This window comes from Orycteropus afer, unplaced genomic scaffold, assembly GCF_000298275.1.
Source record: "Orycteropus afer afer isolate SDZICR_OR568_19922 unplaced genomic scaffold, OryAfe1.0 scaffold00057, whole genome shotgun sequence".
Taxonomy (NCBI): Eukaryota; Metazoa; Chordata; class Mammalia; order Tubulidentata; family Orycteropodidae; genus Orycteropus; species Orycteropus afer.
Window position 1 is genome coordinate 12,060,979 of NW_006921644.1, and position 17,103 is coordinate 12,078,081.

The following is a 17,103-nucleotide window of genomic DNA, read 5'->3' on the forward strand; positions in this document are numbered from 1 at the left end:
CCTCAACGGCCCCCTGCCATCTATTACAGAGAATTTTTTCTTTAGTCCTTGGCCACCGAGGTGCTCCCTGAGACACCCCTTAAGCTGAGCTGTTTATCAGCCCAGCTTCTGTACCTCCACGAGGGGCACGCCAACCGATGGTGGAGGGAACAGACCGACGAGGTGGAAGGGGTTTTGGGGGGGTGTGTAGGACAAAGGAGCCATGGGCTGGGTGTGTGGCTGGTTTAGGGGCCAAAGTGGGAGGCTCTGGCAGTTTGGGGTCCGGGAGAATGGATGGGGGAAGACCACGGATGTGGTCACCAAACCAAAACCAAACCCACTGCCATTGAGTCAGTTCCCACTCATAGTGACCCCTTTGGGTTTCCGAGGCAGTAAATCTTTACGGAAGTAGGATGACCAGTCTTCCTACCGCGGAGTGGCTGGTGGGTTTGAACCGTCAACTTTCTGGTTAGTAGTCAAATGCCTTAGGCACTACGCCACCAGGGCTTCCTGATGTGGCCCACAGCTAAAATTTTAATCAGCCCCTTGAGCATCTTTGCAGAGAGACAAGCAGAGGCTTGGGTCGCTGGACTGGGTTTCTCTGCATGAGACTGGGCCCTGTGGGACCCTGGGTTTTATTTGGGTCACATCCTGCTTCTGCACCCTCGAGCACTGGTACCGTTAAAAGTGGAAAGGCACTTAGAAGGCTGAGTTATGGTGTGTGAATTACAGTGAAAAATGTGGAAGGCTCTTGATTGTTACAGAAGACAGGCTTTTGCTATGGGAGAGGCTAGGGGCCACCCCGGACCGTCAGCTCCTCTTTAGGCACCCCTAGAATGGCCGGGGCGTGCCGTGAGGCAGTTGGCAGCCCCCCGGACCCTGGCTCACAGCGGCCAGTCGCTGTCAGCAGCACCTCCCTGGCATGCGTGCTGGAGCGTGAGTCTGGACCACGGAGGCCCGGCCTTCCTGGGTGCACAGCTTGGCGGCAGAGGTAGACCAAGCGTGGGGACAGGTGTGGAGCACGGGAGAGGGCGTGACCCCCCCAGGCCAGAGAGTCGGGCGTCCGAGTGCAAGCTCCTGGGACAGCAGTGGTGAGCTCCCTGCCCCAGTGTGCGTGCAGGCGTTCTCTGCCCGACACTGCCGGTCAAGCTGCCCAGCCCAGCCTCCTGTGCTCCGAGCCCCTTTGTGCAGCGGAGGCTGGGGCCAGGGAGGGGAGGGCTGCCCGCTGCTGTGCAGGGCCCCACTCGGACAAGTACATGCTCTTTGTAGTCCCCCACTGCTGGCAAGGAGGAATCCCGGGCTGACCGGGGTGGCCACAGCACTGCCTGAAGGGCCCACGCACAGGCCTGGCCTCTGGGGCCCCGGGACCCCTCTGAGCTCCACTGGGGTCCCTGCATCTGAACGGCTTCCTCAGCTCCGCTGTAGTCCTTTCTGCAGTGCTCTGCGGCTGCGACAGCCCTGCGGGGTGGCTGTCCTGCCCTTGAGGGTGGCAGGAAGAGGGCATGGACGTGCCAGGGACCGCTCAGGTTCACACCCGGTCACTGCTGCCCTGGAGGCCAAGTCCTCCGTCCCTGGCTGAGCCCCACTGCCTGGAGTGTGCTATGGGGTGTGAGGCCATGGGGAGGCAGCGGGCAGCAAGGGGTGCCGGACATGGGGCCTCTTTCCTCCGCACCCCATGGCCTTGCTCCCCTCCCAGGGCTGAGCCCAGGGCCAGTGTCCGGTCTCTGAACGGCTTTGCTGCAGAGTGTGCAAACCAAGTTCTCAGTTCAAGGCACCCCTCCCCCAGGCCTTTGTACCTCCCCTGGGAGCCAGGACCCCACCGATATGCTCATAGCCCCCCATCCCCCAGCCTGTGGCCCACACCCCTTCCTATCCCCTGCCCTACTGTGTGCACCCCTGCCCCTAGTGATGGGCACAGACGACCTTGCCAACTCTGGGGCATGTGGCCACGGTGCTGGGCCCTCGGCCCTGGAGTCAGTATCGGGCCACTGTGTGTCCTTCTGCCCGCTCCCCTGACCTTGGCCTCCTCTCCGTCTCCCCATTCCTCCTCAGCCCTCCCCCTTCTTACGTATTCCCCTGAAATCCACCTCGGACTCAGATCAGCTGGGCTGCCTGTTGGAATCGTGCATGGAAGTCACCTGGTCCCAGGGGCTTGGGCTGTGGTGGGAGCTGCAGGGTTGGGGGCCAGCTCCTGACTCAGCTGCAGGGACTGACTGGCCTCACCTCAGCCGTCGGACATCGGCCGGCTCACCTCAGCCGTCGGACGTGGGCCGGGCCACAGTCCCTCCCTCCTAGAGGGTTATTGAAGAGCTTCACCTCTGTTAGTGGGGCCCTGGGAAGTGGCAGCGCAGGGGTCTCGCCACCCTGGCCCACAGGTTGGGCTCTACCCCGCCAGGGCCCCCAGGTCCTGCTGGGTCCCAGTCACCCTGGGCTCCCACGCTGGCCCCCAGAGAGCGGGGCCTGTCCCCGCCGTGGCCTGAGCTGCCCTCCTCCTGGCCGGTGGGAAAGTCTGAACCTGTTGCTATTTTTCTCTCCGTTATCAGGCCTTATCTGCTGCCGCATGCCACCCAGCGGCCAGGGTCTCTCTCCTGGCAGGGACATGCCCCCCCCGCCCGGGCGCCCCCGCCCAGGGCCAGCCAGAAGAGGCATTGCCGTCAGACAGCACACTCCCCATGTGACGGGGAGCCCAGGCTCCTGCGCCCTCCTGTCCCCTCTGACCCCGCCCATCCCTCCCCTCCCTGCAAACCCCCCAGCCCTCGCTCGTGTCCTTCCCCCTCCCCTATTCTCCGCCCCTCGCCACCGGGCCCCCCACCACTCCTCCCCTGCCCCCCGCCCAGTGCCCCTCTCTGCCCTGTGTCCGGGGGAGCTCCCTGGAGAGTGGGGACAGTCAGCACAGCTGTAAGAGCGAGCCGCCTGCCGGCTGTACTCCCTGCCCATGGCACCTGAGTGATTGCCACCCACACACCCACGTCTGGTGAGGAGATGAGACTCGGGGAAAGTGGCTGCCCGCAGCCATGTGGCTCTGCTGGCTTTTCCTGGCCCCGTTCCCGCAGTCCCTGCTCTCCCCATCCAGATCTCCACTCACTGGTCACCTCCTCCAGGAAGCCTTCCCTGACTCTGCTTTTCACCTCCCCTTCCAGGCAATGGCTGCACCTGTATTTCTACTTTCTTGGGGGGCATCTTGATCACTGCTGGACCCCCAGTGCCCAGTGCCGGTCTGGGCATGGAGAGGGTTCCATGAAGATTTGATGAGTGGGTGAGGGAGGGAGTGAGGAACCTGGGGGATGGGTGAATGAATGAATGAATAAGTGAATGAGTGAACAGTGGTGGACCCGACTGAAGCCCTGGTCAGCCTGGCCTCCGGGCACTACAGCTGGGGCACTGCCCCCTCCACCAGTGGCCAGCTATTCGGGGGGGGGTCAGAAGGAGGAGGACGAGGGGGCCCCCCAGTGCCTCCTGACCACCAGACTGGAGGGTCTGAGGGTGTGAGGGTCCCCCGCCCCACAGAGCCGCCTCGTAATTCAGTTTTAAAGCATGAAAAAAGCGACTTGATGAAATCCTGCTATCAGCGCACAGCCAATATGCAAATTATCTCACCCCCAATCAAACAGCTATTATGTTTTCATTTCCATTTTGGCGTCTGGCTTAATGAGCAGGAGACGGATCAGCGCTCGGAGTGTCTGCTCACCCTGATAACTGAGGGGCTCGGGGCACCGTGAGGGCTGCGCCCAGCTCTGCCCAGACCGGCTGGAGACTCCCCTCGCCCCCACGGACAGCCCTGCCGCGTGGGTGCAGCCCGGCCCAGGGCAGAGGGAGGGTATAGTGTCCGGAAGAGTCGTCAGGGACGGGGCTCTGCAGTTGGTCCTCTGCCTTTCTGTCCCCCTGCCCTGGTCCTGTGCCCTGATGCCAGCAAGTCAGCTCCCTTCCCTGGACCTCAGTTCACTCTTCTACGAAGTGGGTGTGGCTCAGGCCTTCCTGCTGATGGTGCTGGGAGATTAGGGGTGGTGGCGATGGAGGTTCAGGGCCTGCCTCCCCCTCAACCCCACCCCCTCCACCCCTGGACACCCAGTTGCCCCTCCCACTGCCCTCGGAGTCCTTCCCCTGCTCACCCATCCGGCTCCAGGGCTGCACCTCTCTCCTGCCCACTCTTTCCCACCTGCCCGTGTACTGGGACCACCAGCTCAGCCTCACTTTCCCCATCCGAAGGGGCGATGCGAAGACAACCTCCCTGGGCTCTGGGAGAAGCGGTAGTAAAACACTGAGCCCTGAGCCCGGTACGTGCTTAATACTGAGCCCGAGCCCTGCCCTTGTTTCCCGGCCCTGCTGGGCGGTTCATGGCCCATGGCTCCTGCCCACTGAACACACTGTGCCAAGCCCAGGGCAGCCGTCTGGTTGGGCCAACAGCACACCTCCTCCCATGTCTCCGTTTGTCCCCCGGGGGCACAGAGAAGACAGTGACTTGCCTGAGGTCACATAGCTAGGACACAGCGAGCGCCCGTTCACTGGCCTGGCCTTGGGGTGGCCTGGCTGGCCTGCCAGGGTCTCTGGACAGAGCCTGGGCGGGGCTCCCCAGAGAGACGGGGCAGGGGTCTCCGGCACAGGGCACCGCAGAAGCAGCAGCATCGCCGGGGAAGCCCCAGGCCATCGGAGGAACCTCCCTCCCTGAGCCCGGTCATGGGGACCCGGATGCCTCCAGATGGGGCTGCGGCGAGTGAACTTGCTGTGAGGCTGAGGCAGGCTGGAAGCAAATTCGCTGCCCCATTTGTGGCGTGGGTGCAATCACTAGTTATTATCGGAGTCGCTCTAATTGCGCTGGAGCTGGAATTAGCTGCGTTTGAGTAAATTGCCATGCAGCCCAGCAGCCCCTTTCTCCACGCTCAGTGTGACGGCTTCAGCTCCAGGAACTGGCTGCTTGCTGGGTGGTTCAACCCACCTGGGTGGTCACCGTGGGTCAGGCTGCCCTCCTGGGGGCTGGCAGGTGTGGGAGGGCTGTGTGGGAGGGGCGTGTCTTCGCTGAGCCCAGCATCAGCCCAGCCGCCCTGGGTCCCTGGAAACCAGTGGCTTGTACTCATTTATCCAAGCAGACGATCCAAGGCTGGTCAGCAAGAGGGGCCGGGAGGCCACCCAGTCTTCACAGCTCACCCAGGGCCACAGGGTGGCCTCCGGAAGCTGGCCACAGGGCCCTGTGCTCCCGCTGAGGCTGGGTGGAGAGGCAGGCCCACTCGGGGCTGACCACAGAGCTCCACCTCAGCCCTCCTCTTTCCTGGCCCCGGCAAGTGCCAAGGGAGGTCGTGGGGGATCAGGCCGCACGCCTGTCCCAGGGGCACAAGTCTGCCGTCAGTGTCTGCATGTGGGCTTGGCCAGTCCCTGGCTCCTGAGGGTAGCCACCCACCCTCCTGTGATTACAGGTCTGAGGTGTCCTAAGCGGGTGAAGCTCATGCCCGTGGCTGCCCAGCACCACTCGCTTCCAATGAGTTCCTCTCCATGGTGCTGAGGTCGCGTCAGCCTGGCCTCTGCCCTCCTGTGGCCTCAACTCCCACCGAACACCCCCATTCACTCAGCTCGGTCCCACAGCCGCCTTCCCTCCCTCCACCACACGGCTCTACCCTGTCTCTGGGCCTTTGCACATGCTGGTCCCTCTGCCCAGAGCGTGCCTCATGCCAACACTGTCTTGGCCTCTTCCGCACCCTCTCTGATTTGATGCTTTTTTATAATTTGTCATGGTTTTGAGTGTGGGGCCCACTTCCTATTCTGTGAGCATCTGTCACCCTGCTGGCTTAGGAGTCTCCCTGACTCCTGGACATTGTCCGGACTCAGATGTCAGGCCTGACCTGTGTTCACCTGTGATGAGAAAACCCACTCAGTGCCATGGAGTTGATTCCGACCCACAGCGCCCCTAGAGGACAGAGTGGAACTGCCCACAGGGTCTCCAAGGCTGTCAGTCTTCACAGAAGCAAAGCCCAAACCACACCCACTGCCGTGGAGTCCATTCTGACCCACAGCACCCCTAGAGGACAGAGTGGAACTGCCCACAGGGTCTCCAAGGCTGTCAGTCTTCACAGAAGCAAAGCCCAAACCACACCCACTGCCATGGAGTCCATTCTGACCCACAGCACCCCTAGAGGACAGAGTGGAACTGCCCACAGGGTCTCCAAGGCTGTCAGTCTTCACAGAAGCAAAGCCCAAACCACACCCACTGCCATGGAGTCCATTCTGACCCACAGCACCCCTAGAGGACAGAGTGGAACTGCCCACAGCGTATCTGAGGCTGTCAGTCAATCTTTATGGAAACAGATTGTCAGGTCTTTCCTCCTGTTGGGTGGCTGTTGGATTTGAACCACCGACCTTTTGGTTGGCAGCTGAGTGCTTTAACCATGGTACCACCAGAACTTCTTATTCAGAGAGGTGGGCTGAAATCCAGACCCACAGTGACCCTCCTTGGGTCTCCAAGGCAGTAAATCTTTATGGAAGTAGATTACCTCATCTTCCTTTGCAGAGCGGCTGGGGGCATTGCACCATTGATGCTGGGGTTAACAGTCAGATGCCTTAGGCACTACACCACCAGAGCTGCTGGGGCCGGAATCCAAGCATATGAAAAAGCAAATTCTCCACCTCCCTGCTCTATGTGAAGGAGCCCTAGTGGCGCAGTGGTTAAGCACTCAGCTGCTAACCTAAAGGTCAGCACGGTTCAAACCCACCAGCCTCTCTACAGGAGGTTTGCTTCTGTGAAGACTGACAGCCTTGGAGACCCTGTGGGCAGTTCCACTCTGTCCTCTAGGGGCGCTGTGGGTCAGAATGGACTCCACGGCAGTGGGTGTGGTTTGGTTTGGTTTGCTCTGTGTGAATCGCTAGATTTTGAAAGTCAGCTGGAAACTGGGTCACAGATTCTCTGGTTGGTCACAGTTCCTGGGCACGTCTGTCCCTCAGACATGGCCTTGGGCTGACCTGGCCCAGCTGTTGGGCTCTCTGGACGGAGACTGGGAGAGGGACCCCAGCGGGGCCAGGCTAGGGTCTGCACAGGGCACCGGCCTCTGTGCGTGGGAGCTGGTGTGAGGAGGCACCAGCTGCATGTTGTTGTTCACTGGGCAGGCGGTCAAGGGCATCCATAGGCCCCTCCACAGGCACCCACCTCCCTACCAGGTGCCAACCCACCTCCCTACCAGGTGCCAACCCTCCTCTCATCCCCAGCCAGACCCAGCAAAGGAGAAGGGTGAGGGCACCAGGAAGGAGAACTGGGGTGGGCCCTCCACGTCTTGAGTCCTGCCTCATGTCTGCCTTCCAGGGTGCTGCGAGGGGGTCCACAGCTGGGTGGGTGTGGCCCACAGCCCCTCACACAGCACCCCTGACTGTGTCCACAGGTTCCCTTGGAGATATGGAAGCCGGAGAGGAGGTTCAGGCTGTGGACGCAGGCCTCTCAGAGAGTGAGGCCACAGCACCCAAGCCCGCGGGAGAGCCCGAGCCCCTGAGCCCTGCTGGTGGAGGTGAGTCAGGCACGTGTGGACGGCTCTTCCCTTCCTTTCCCCCACCCCTGGTGGGGTCCAGGAGAGGCTGGGCATCTCCCCCAGACGCCTGTTGCCCCAGGGCCTCTAGAGGGGTCCTAGGAGTAGCTGGACAGAGGAGGGATACCCCCCTTCAACATGTGGGTCTTGCAAATCCAGCCCTTCCGATGGGGAAACCAAGGCCCAAAGGGGAGAGTCTAGCTCGGGGTTAGACAGGTAGTCACACGGGCCACTGTGTGACCTCAGGAAGGCCACGCCCCCAGCCTCAGTTACCCTTTATGGAACAGGATAGTGAGGCCGTTCTGGGGAGCAGGGTGCCTACTTTGGGCTCTGTGCAGCCCCAGGGCCTGCTGGACACCGTCCCTACCAGCTCCTCCCATTAAGATGTGGTAGCAAGGACCTGGCTGGAGCCCAGGTCTGTGACCTGCGCCCGCCTGGGCCAACCTAGAGGCCAGCTGGCCTTCCTTCCCACCCTGCTTCTTGTCCCCCTCCAGGGCACCTTGAAACCTTGGGCCCTCCTGCTGCCAGTTTTCCAAGGAGGCATTTCCTGAGGTGAAAACAGGCCTTGGAAGCAGAATGGAGCCCTTAGGAGTGAATTAACCTCGGGGCCTCACTGCTGGGCCAGCCCTCCTGTCAGCTGTGCCCAAGACCCCAGGGGAGGGCTCACCGAGACAAGGGAGCCAGGGAGGTCAGCACCCCGTTTCCTGATGGGGACACCGACCCCTGAAGGACAGTGGGGCAGGGGTCCCTGGCCGGTTAGCCTGCTGGAGCCTCACGCCCATTCCACACCCTCAGTGTCCAGAGTCCAAACTACCCCACCATGTCCGAGAGGGAGACGCAAGCACAGACAGCTGTTTGTTGGTCAGTGAGAGGGAGACGGCAATGGGGGCACCTCTCTGAGATATGGCACTGCAGGCCTGGAAGGCTGTGGGAGCCACTGTGCCACACCCATGGGAAGGCACATCTGGCTGAGGCCCCAGCACATGCAAAGGCCCTGGGGCCCATCAGATAGGCGGCCGAAGCCATCTGCAGGGCAGACCGAGGAGCCTGGGGCTGAGGAGGCAGGACATCCCAGACCGACTTTGACCCCTGATGGCTGTGTGTCCTCATGGTGAACGCCTCCACCCCCAGCACCCCCGGAGACTGAGAACTTCAGGTCCCCACTGGGGCTGCCCCAGGCCCAGGGCCTTCTTCCTTGTACACCCCCTTCTGGCCGGGGCGGATTACCCAGTAGACAAGGTAAGCACGGGCTTACTTGTCCTAACTTACTTACATAGTGAACGATGTGGTGAAAAAACATGTGAAACTGTTCATGACAGATGAATGAGTAAGCACAAGTAAGCCTGTGCTTGCCTTGCTCCCTGGATACTCCGTCCCTGTCAGGGATCGCAGATTTAGAAAGAGGCTTTGATTCTGGGGAGCGCGCTGAGGGGCTGGGGGAGAGAGATGCCAGCCACACCTAGAAACAGAATCTCTGAGGTGGTGAAAACACGGGGAGCTGCTCACTGCAGATGAGTAAGTAAGCTCCAGAAAGCCCGTGCTTACCTAGCTAGTTAGGTAAGCTGAGACTGTGCTGGTCCCTGCAGCCTTGGCCGGCAGCCAGGACCGACGGGGTCACCAAGGCCACACAGAGAGTGAGGCAGGGCCAGCAGGACTGGAACCCAAGACCGACACTCCCATCCGCTCTGGGGGGGCCCCTCCCACACAGGCAGCCTGGTCAGATGACAGCAAGGACTGTTCCTGTTCCCTTTGTCATCACATCAGCACCCAGCCACATTCTGAGCCTTGGTTTCCCCGAGGCCATGGTCCTTATCACCTTCCATCTTCGTTAGAGCTGGTGGGAGGGCTGCCGGTGGGAGGGCTGCGGGTGGGAGGGCTGCCGACACCTGCCAGAGGGCGAGGGCTCCGGGCTGGTCGACTTTGACCCCGGAGCCCAGGCCTCTTATCATCGGATTTGGGAGCGGGGCTCCGCGGGGGTGGGGCGAGCCAAGAGGGAGCTGGAAAAACAGCCGGGGCTGTACCTGGCACAGGCCGCTGGTGATAACGTGGCGATGGGCGCGATAAGGCCTCGCGGGAGCAGTCTCTGCCGCTTGGGTGGACCGGCTCGGCTCCCGCGCAGTGGCTGGGCCGCGAGTGCCAGCCACTTTGATTTATGGCCAAAAATAATAGGACTTTTATACCGTGTGATTGATTTATTTGATGTTAATCACAGCTGTTATCGCTGGTATTAATAGTCTGCTGGGCGCGTGACGTCACCAAGGGGGGGCTTTATGGGAGCACATCGATCAGGGGCCTGGTGGTTATCAGGCCTGGCTGGGAAGGCAAATATGCCCTTTGGGCTGGAATTGGATGCGGGGCCTGTGGGGGACGGAGGAAACGCGGGAACCGAGGTCTGCGTGTGGCTGCCCGGTTGGGTGTGCACACAGGCCGTCCGTGACCTCTAATCATTAACAGCAGCTAAAATAACAATTACTGCCACTGCAATTAATTAGGAATGGGGGTGCTGAAAAGCTAAGAGGAACACTGTGATGTCTGACACCCCCGTTAGAATGAGCTAGGGCCAAGAGCCAGGGGGCTGAGGGGTGGCCACCACACTGGGCCTCTGTCCCTCCTGGGTGGCCTGGAGCGGACAGCTCAATGCCAAGGGCAGGAGGGACGTGATGGTGTTTTCTCTATGCAGACACGGAGTCACCTCCGCCTCTACCACTGCAGCCGCCCCCTACGCCCCCAAGAGGCCCCGAGGAAATGGCGGGGCAGGAGCCGGAGACGCAGCCCGTCGAGGAGTCATGCAGTACCTGGAGCGGGCCAGGTAACCTCACAGGCCGGGCGGTGGCTGTGTTCTGGGGGTCCGGGAACCGGGCCACAGGGCAGGCCTGGCCAGCAGGGATGCTGATAGCTGCCCACTGGGCCCAGGCCCCTGCCTGACCCGGAGTCCAGTGGGCCTGGGAGGCCAGTGGCGTCTCTGCAGCTAGTCCTGGGAGGCACCTGCACTAAGTTCGGAGCATGGAGCCAGCCAGGCGTGCACAGGGCTGGGTGAGAGCAGGCAGGCCCTGCAGCAGACCCGGTGGCGGGAACAAAGGCAACGGCAGGGGGCGGTGCCCAGCACCAGCCCTGCTGCCCACATGCCGGGGACTTGGAGACACGTGGCAGAGACCCTGGGAAAGGGCCAGGCCCGTGCCGGGAGAGAGGATGTCCCACCCCAGGGGCTTCAGCCGCATCTGAGGGAGGTGGGAGTTGGCTCCAAACGGCCAGCTCTGGCCACAGTGGGTTCTCTGACAGTGGTTCTGTCTCTGCCTGTCGCCCCCTCTGGCCCAGTCACAGCTGGGCTCTGGACCTCACATTCTGTCCAATCCACAGCTGCCTGTTCAGGATTTGACACCTTCCACCCCTGGCTGGCTCAGCCCATTATTTCATCACCGTAATTAATAAGTAACTCTCTCACTGAGCCTGAGCTGGCATGAGGGTCCACCCTGGAGGCCGGGCACTGGGCCAGTGTGTGGTGCACCTATGGGGTGTGTACTGAGCATACAGCCCTCCAGGAGCATGTGTGTTGTAACAAACCAGGCCCATGATGGTGGAGAGGAACACGGGGCACAGGCCTCACCTGCTGGGGCCAAGATGGGAAGGGGTCAGAGTTGGGCTCCAGCCAGCTTCTATTCCAGTGGCCAGCTGCTCGTTCTGAGAGTGCCGGGATTGACTAGTGATGTCTGTCATGGCACCCAAAGGGGACGTGATGGCCCAGATGCCATGTGGTCCTCACTGGCTTAGCACAGCCCAACCCCGTGACTGGCGGGGGGTCCCAGAGAGGAGGGCCTGACCCGAGTTCACGCCCTGCCTTGGGCAGGTGAGGTGGGGAGCTGAGGTGGCAGCCACCAGGCAGGACGGCTGTCCGGGGAAGCAGGCTGGCATCCTCACCCTGGGAGCCCTGCCTCAAGGAGGGGCTGAGGCAGTGAGTGGGGAAGGACGTGCCACCCGCCACGTGGTGTCTGAACGGCCGTCTGCTACAGAGCGCAGTGAGGGTGGACCCCAGCAGTGAGCGAGGCCACTCACCACGGCAGGCGACGGGGGGTGGGATGCTGTTCCAGGTGGCCCCATCACCCCGTTTGACAGATGGGGAAGTGCAGCCCCTCGGGGCCTGGGCCTGACCCAGCCTACCGGCACCGGAAAGGCCCAGCCCCAAGGCAGGCACTGGGCCGTGGTTTGGTGTCAGGGCTCACACTGCGGCTTCCTGCGCTATTTGTATCCTGGACCGGGAGGCTCCCCGGCCCCCCCAGCACCCAGAGATAGGGATTTCTGTGCCGTGGGCACGATGGCCCGATAGCTACCCGCCAACCGCCACGCTGCCTATCAGAACCACACAGGCCCCTATCACCGTCCGGGCCCGTGGGCGCTTATCTCAAAGGGCCGCCCAGCCAGTGGGGACGTCAGACCTTGAGGAGTCTGGCAGGGTCAGTGGCCCCGAGGGAGTGGCTGGTGACCAGGGGCTTGTCCCCTTCACCTCGAATGTCTCGGGTACTCTGCTGCCCCCCGCTCCCCAGTGCTGGCCTCTCTCTCCCTTCTCCCCCTTCCTTCTCTGTGTCTCTTCTGTTCTCTGGTCCACCCCCACCCCTCTGCCTCTCCACCGAGGCCCCAGCTCACGGGGACAGCCTGTGGGCACCATGGAGCCTCCTCTCTGGGGGAGGGGAGCTGTGCAGGGCTAGGAGCCCTGGGGTACCCATCAGTTCTCGGCCCCACAGTGCCCACATGCCAGCTCCCCCAGCCCTGCCCTATGCCTGGTGACCCCAGACATTCCACCGGCTTGGTCCATATGCATTTTCAAAGGTTGTGCGACTATCAGCTTCTGGCAACATAGCTCTAAGTGCGGCTGCTTCAAAAGTGAATGCCCCAAGCTGCCCCCAGAGAGAGGAGTCAGACCAGGGGCCCAACTGCGGGGCGACCAAGGGCGGGCTGCTGGCCTCTCTGGCCCTCAGTTTCCCCATCTGTGAACGGGGCTAAGGAGGGCAGCCGCCTCTCCAGGCTGCTGTGAGGATGGAATCCAGGGCCAGAGTACTCAAGACAGGTGCCCTGGTCTGTCCATGGGGTGGAGCGGGCCGTCACAGCCCGTCGGGGTGGGCCTGCCCGGGCCACAGACCCAGGGCCAGGGGCCTGGAATCCACTTGCCACACCAAGACCACCGAGGCCATCACTGCCCTGCCAGCCCTTCTGTGCCCTGCCCTCAGTCCGCCCACCCGGGTAGGAAGGGAGGAGAGGGTGGGCGGCAGGAGGGAAAGACAGTACTTTTATCTTTGCAGTGACCTTGTTCGCTAGAGGGGCTGCCTGTTTAAAATTCTGATATGCAAATGGCAGATAGCTACAATCTGTAATCCCCGGCTTGGTGGCATCTAAACTCTCAGAGGGTATGGGCTCCGAGGTCCAGAGAGGAAAGTGGGGCAGCCTAGTGGCCAGCATCGGGACGCAGAGGACCAGGCCAGGGTCGCGGCACTGAGCCCGGGGGTCCTGTGCCGACCCTGTGCCCTGTCCTGGGCAGGTGTGGCCACACTGAGACCCTCCTGGGGCCCATCCCCATGCCGGAGCAGGATCTGTGTACCCCCACTCCAGGGGCTAAGTGGGAGCTGCTCCCCAGAAGCCAGGCCTTTGGGTGGGGACGGGGCTGGAGTTTCCTGAGACCGAGTCAGGGCTCCCCAGTCCTGCAGCTCCTGGGGATTCAGCCTAGCCTCAGGCCAAGGCACAAAGTCCCAGGGTGCCTGGTCAGGGGGGTAGGACCCAGGCCTGGGGGCAACACAGCAGGTGGAGTGGAATGGCGGGCCGGCGTGCGTGCCTGGGGCGGACGCGGCAGGCGGAGGCCTGGCGGGCCAGCGTGTGTGCTTGGAGCAGATGGAGTCGCTTGTCTTGAGGATGGTCACATACAACTGCATCTGGCCCTTCACACCTAGTGTCTCTCGTGATTCTGCTGACAGCCCCACGACAACCCCGGTTTACCGTTCCGGAAAGTCAGGCACAGCAAGGTAGAGCAGCGTGGCCGAGGTCACACAGCCCATAGTGGACAGGGAGCTGGGACTTGAGTGGATGGGGCTGTGTTTGTTCAGGGTAAGGGGGTCGCTAGACTTCACTTCAGCCCACCCCATCTTCCCAAGAGCACACCTCTTGCTGCTGGCCTGGCTGTTTGATCCTTGGGGCTCCAGGATGGGGTCCCCTTCACCCGTAAGGGTCTCAGGGCCTGGGACTCTTTCCTGGCAGCCACTGTTTATGAAATGAAACCGAATTGGCCAGACATGGGGTGTGCTTTTCTTTCTCCAACAGGTCAGGAGGGGCCAGGCCTGAGAGAGGGGGCAGCGGCAGGAGTCCCCATCCTCACTCGGAGGCCTAAAGGACAAACGCGAGAGGGGCCGGGTGAACACAAGTCAGGGGCTGGCAGGCGCAAGGGCCCTGTGGCATGGGGCAGTACAGGGTGAGGAGAGGCAGGCAGGCATGGATGGGCAGGGCTGCGGGCACCCACTCACTGCACAGAGATGCCTCTGTAAAATGGAGACGCTGAAGGGTTTTAGGTGGGGCCTTTGGTCACTTTGGTCACTTGGGGGTGATACTTGGGGCCAGGAGGAGCACTGGGAGTCCAGCCCCCCACCGGGGTCCAGCCGCTGGCAGCTGGGAGGCTTCAGGCCGGGTGGGAGCGCAGTGGGCTGTTATCTGGGCCCCAGCTGAGTAATCTCCTGGCCCGGAGTCTCCATGCAAACCTCAAGGCTGGTTATCGGGCTGCGGGCGGGCGTCTGAGGCAGGGCGGCCCATCCTGATGGACAGCGGGGAGATGGGCTGATACGGCGGCCGAGGGCCCCCCCACACCAGTGCAGCGTGTGTGGGTGGGAAAAATCATTTCGGCGATTTTATGTTATCACTGGGCCCGGCCAGCAGCCTGATAGGCCTATTTGTCTTAGATTAACCGGTGGGGGCAGGGACTCGGGGGCAAGAGCAATGGCAGGGGTCAGCCCGGGGTCAGCTCAGGGCCAGCCGAAGCACGAGCCACCTCTTATGGGTGTCCCAGGAACGGGGGTCACACTGGCTCTCCCTGGAGAGGCCTCAGGTCTCCAGCCCACCACAGGCCCCTCCTGGGGCCACGGGTCCTTCTGAGAGCCTCCCGTGCGCTCAGTGCGGCACTCAGCTCTGCCCCCACATCCGGACCCTCCACCTCACCCAACGAGGCCTCCCTGGGAGGAACGAGAGGACCAGGGGCCCACAGTCGTCACCTTGCTCCCCTGGGTGTTTACAGAGCCCCCACGGGAGCCTGGCACTGGGAGCTGGGAAGACACAGGATGGTTTTGCCCCCTTGGCAAGCAGGGTCAGCAGGAACATGGGGACTGTGTGGAGGTGGAGGTCACACATTTGTCCAACAAACACTGTGTATTCACTCCTGCTAGGAGCCCTAGAGCTCTGATAGCATAGTGCCTGAGGCATCTGACTGCTAACCAGAAGGCTGGCGGTTCAAACCTACCAGCCACTCAGCCACTGCCCGGAAGGAAGGTTGGGCAATCTACTTCTGTAGTGATACCGCCTTGGAAACCCAAGGAGAGGTTGATATGAGTCGGACCTGACTCTATGGCAGTGAGTTTGGTTTGGGTTGGTATAGGAGCCCTGGTGGTGCAGTAGTTAGTCCAAAGGTCAGCAGTTTGAACGCCCAGCAGTTCTTCGGGAGAGAGATGTGGCAGCTGGTGTCTGTAAACATGACAGTCTTTGAAACCCTGTGGGCGGTTCCACTGTGTCCTCTGGGGGCGCTGTGAGTCGGAATCAACTGGAAGGTTTGGGTTTTAGGTATTTTTGGTGCCAGTAATACCAGGCCCAGGACTGCCATTCCGTCAGAGGGACAGACGCCCAGGTCCGGAGTGTGTGCACGGGGTGGCCTCTGGGTGGAACAAAGCAAGGTGGGTGCATGCCTCAGTGGAGGCGGGGACTGCTGCATCACCATTTGAGCAGGGACAGGGGAGTGTGCTCTGTGCTGCCCTCAGGCACGTGTGCCGGTGAGTCTGTCGAGGACAGGGCAGTGGGAGGCAGCCATCAGGTCGGGCTGTGGCCGCTGACAGTGGCCTTGGAAGGGGAGTTCACAGGCAGAGGCTTGCCAGCACAGATGGTGGATAAGGGGGTAGGGGCCACCGGCTCCAAAACTCTGCCCATCCTCACCCCTAGCAGCAGGCCCCAGGCCCAGATGGGGCCTAAACCTCCACCTGCCTCCACCACCACAGCTCAGGCCTGGCACAGGGCCACACGTCCCCTCTTCTCGTCCCAGTGAGTGGATGCTTGTCCCTGGGCAGCCCCCTCGCGTGCCCAGTGGCCCGTCACCGCAGAGGCACTGACTGCTGGGCCGGCCCTGGTCCACTGGGAGCCTCAACCTGGTCTTGTTCTGACTGGGACCTCCACCTCCAGCAGGGCTGCCTGGGCCACAGGGTCACCCCACAGCGTCTCCAGGGACCAGAAGCCAGGAGTAGCCAGGAGGCCTGTGAGAGTCACCATTGTCCCATCTAACTGCCCTTCTCCCCACGACCGCAGGGCTCGTCCCCTGTCCACACATCTATTCCTTCCCTCACTGAGCGCACCGTACAGGCCCTGCTCTGGGCACTGGGGACAGCAGTGATCGGGACACAGAGACGGTGCTTTTTAGAAACAGTGGTGGGTGCAGGGGTGCAGACAACAAGGAGAGCATACCCTGAGCGAGGAAGGCGTGGACGTGAGGGGACGGTGCGGCGGGCCCGGGGGTCCTTGGGGAGCACTTCATTCAGAACGAGGAGCTGAGGGTGTGGGCTGCAGACAACAGGAAGACCGCCCGCAGAGCACAGCCTGGCCACGGCCCTGCGCTCGGCCATGCCTGCTGAGACCAGAGAGCTGTGGTGGAGTGAGGGGGGGTGAGAGCCTGGGGGCCGGCGAGCGCAGAAGGCCCCACTGCGAGCTGCTGTGTGGGGAGTTGGCCTTAGGGCCCCAGAGCAGAAACGGGAAGACGCAGGAAAAGGCTGACACCTTAGCATGGTGTCGTGGCTGGCTGCCCCCAACAGGCACCGTGCTGCCGCTGTTAGACAGATGAAAAACAGCCCACCGCAGCTGTGCCCCTGGGGAGTGGGCCTCCCCACCCACTGTGTCTGGGGGCCACAGCCCCTCCGTCCTCTCCTGCCCCAAACTCGCGGTCCTCTGGGGCTCCCCGGCCCCTCCTCTTGGTGCGGGTCCTGAGCTTCAGGGACTAACAGCAGCAGGGTCCTGGAGCCCAGGGCCTCCCGCCATCACCAGGAAGGTAGAGGCCGGGCCTGGCTGCCTGCCCACACTGCCACTGCCCTCACCCCACCTTCCAGGGGCAGCTATCAGTGGCCGGGGCAGCCTATCTCGGCCACAGGCGCTAATCAAGCCAGCTTCCTCCTCCGCCCTCCACGCCGGCTTCCTGCCCCAGCCAGCACACCCCCTCCCTCCCGGGTCCTAGGCACGTGCGTGCATGTGTGTGTGTGTGTGTGTGTGTGTGTTTGCGCATGCACACGTGTTCACGTGTGTGTATAAGTACATTTTTGTGGCTGCATGGTGGCCCCTGCCTCCACCACTTTCTGAACATCAGGGGCGCAAGTGGGGTACAAGCCCTTGGGCCCCCCATGGCGGAGCCCCT

General features: G+C 62.2%; 1 protein-coding gene across 1 annotated transcript in view; it reads left to right on the top strand.

Moving 5' to 3' along the window:
- Positions 1-815: 815 nt before the first annotated feature.
- The window catches only part of ZFPM1 (zinc finger protein, FOG family member 1), a 37,943-nt gene continuing 21,655 nt past the window's right edge, over positions 816-17,103 (top strand). The window contains exons 1-7 of the mRNA XM_007939225.1: positions 816-915; positions 3,890-3,963; positions 4,049-4,253; positions 7,338-7,460; positions 8,610-8,717; positions 9,372-9,515; positions 10,191-10,287. Coding sequence (XP_007937416.1) covers positions 816-915; positions 3,890-3,963; positions 4,049-4,253; positions 7,338-7,460; positions 8,610-8,717; positions 9,372-9,515; positions 10,191-10,287 — 851 coding nt within the window. The remainder of the gene's footprint in view (positions 916-3,889; positions 3,964-4,048; positions 4,254-7,337; positions 7,461-8,609; positions 8,718-9,371; positions 9,516-10,190; positions 10,288-17,103) is intronic.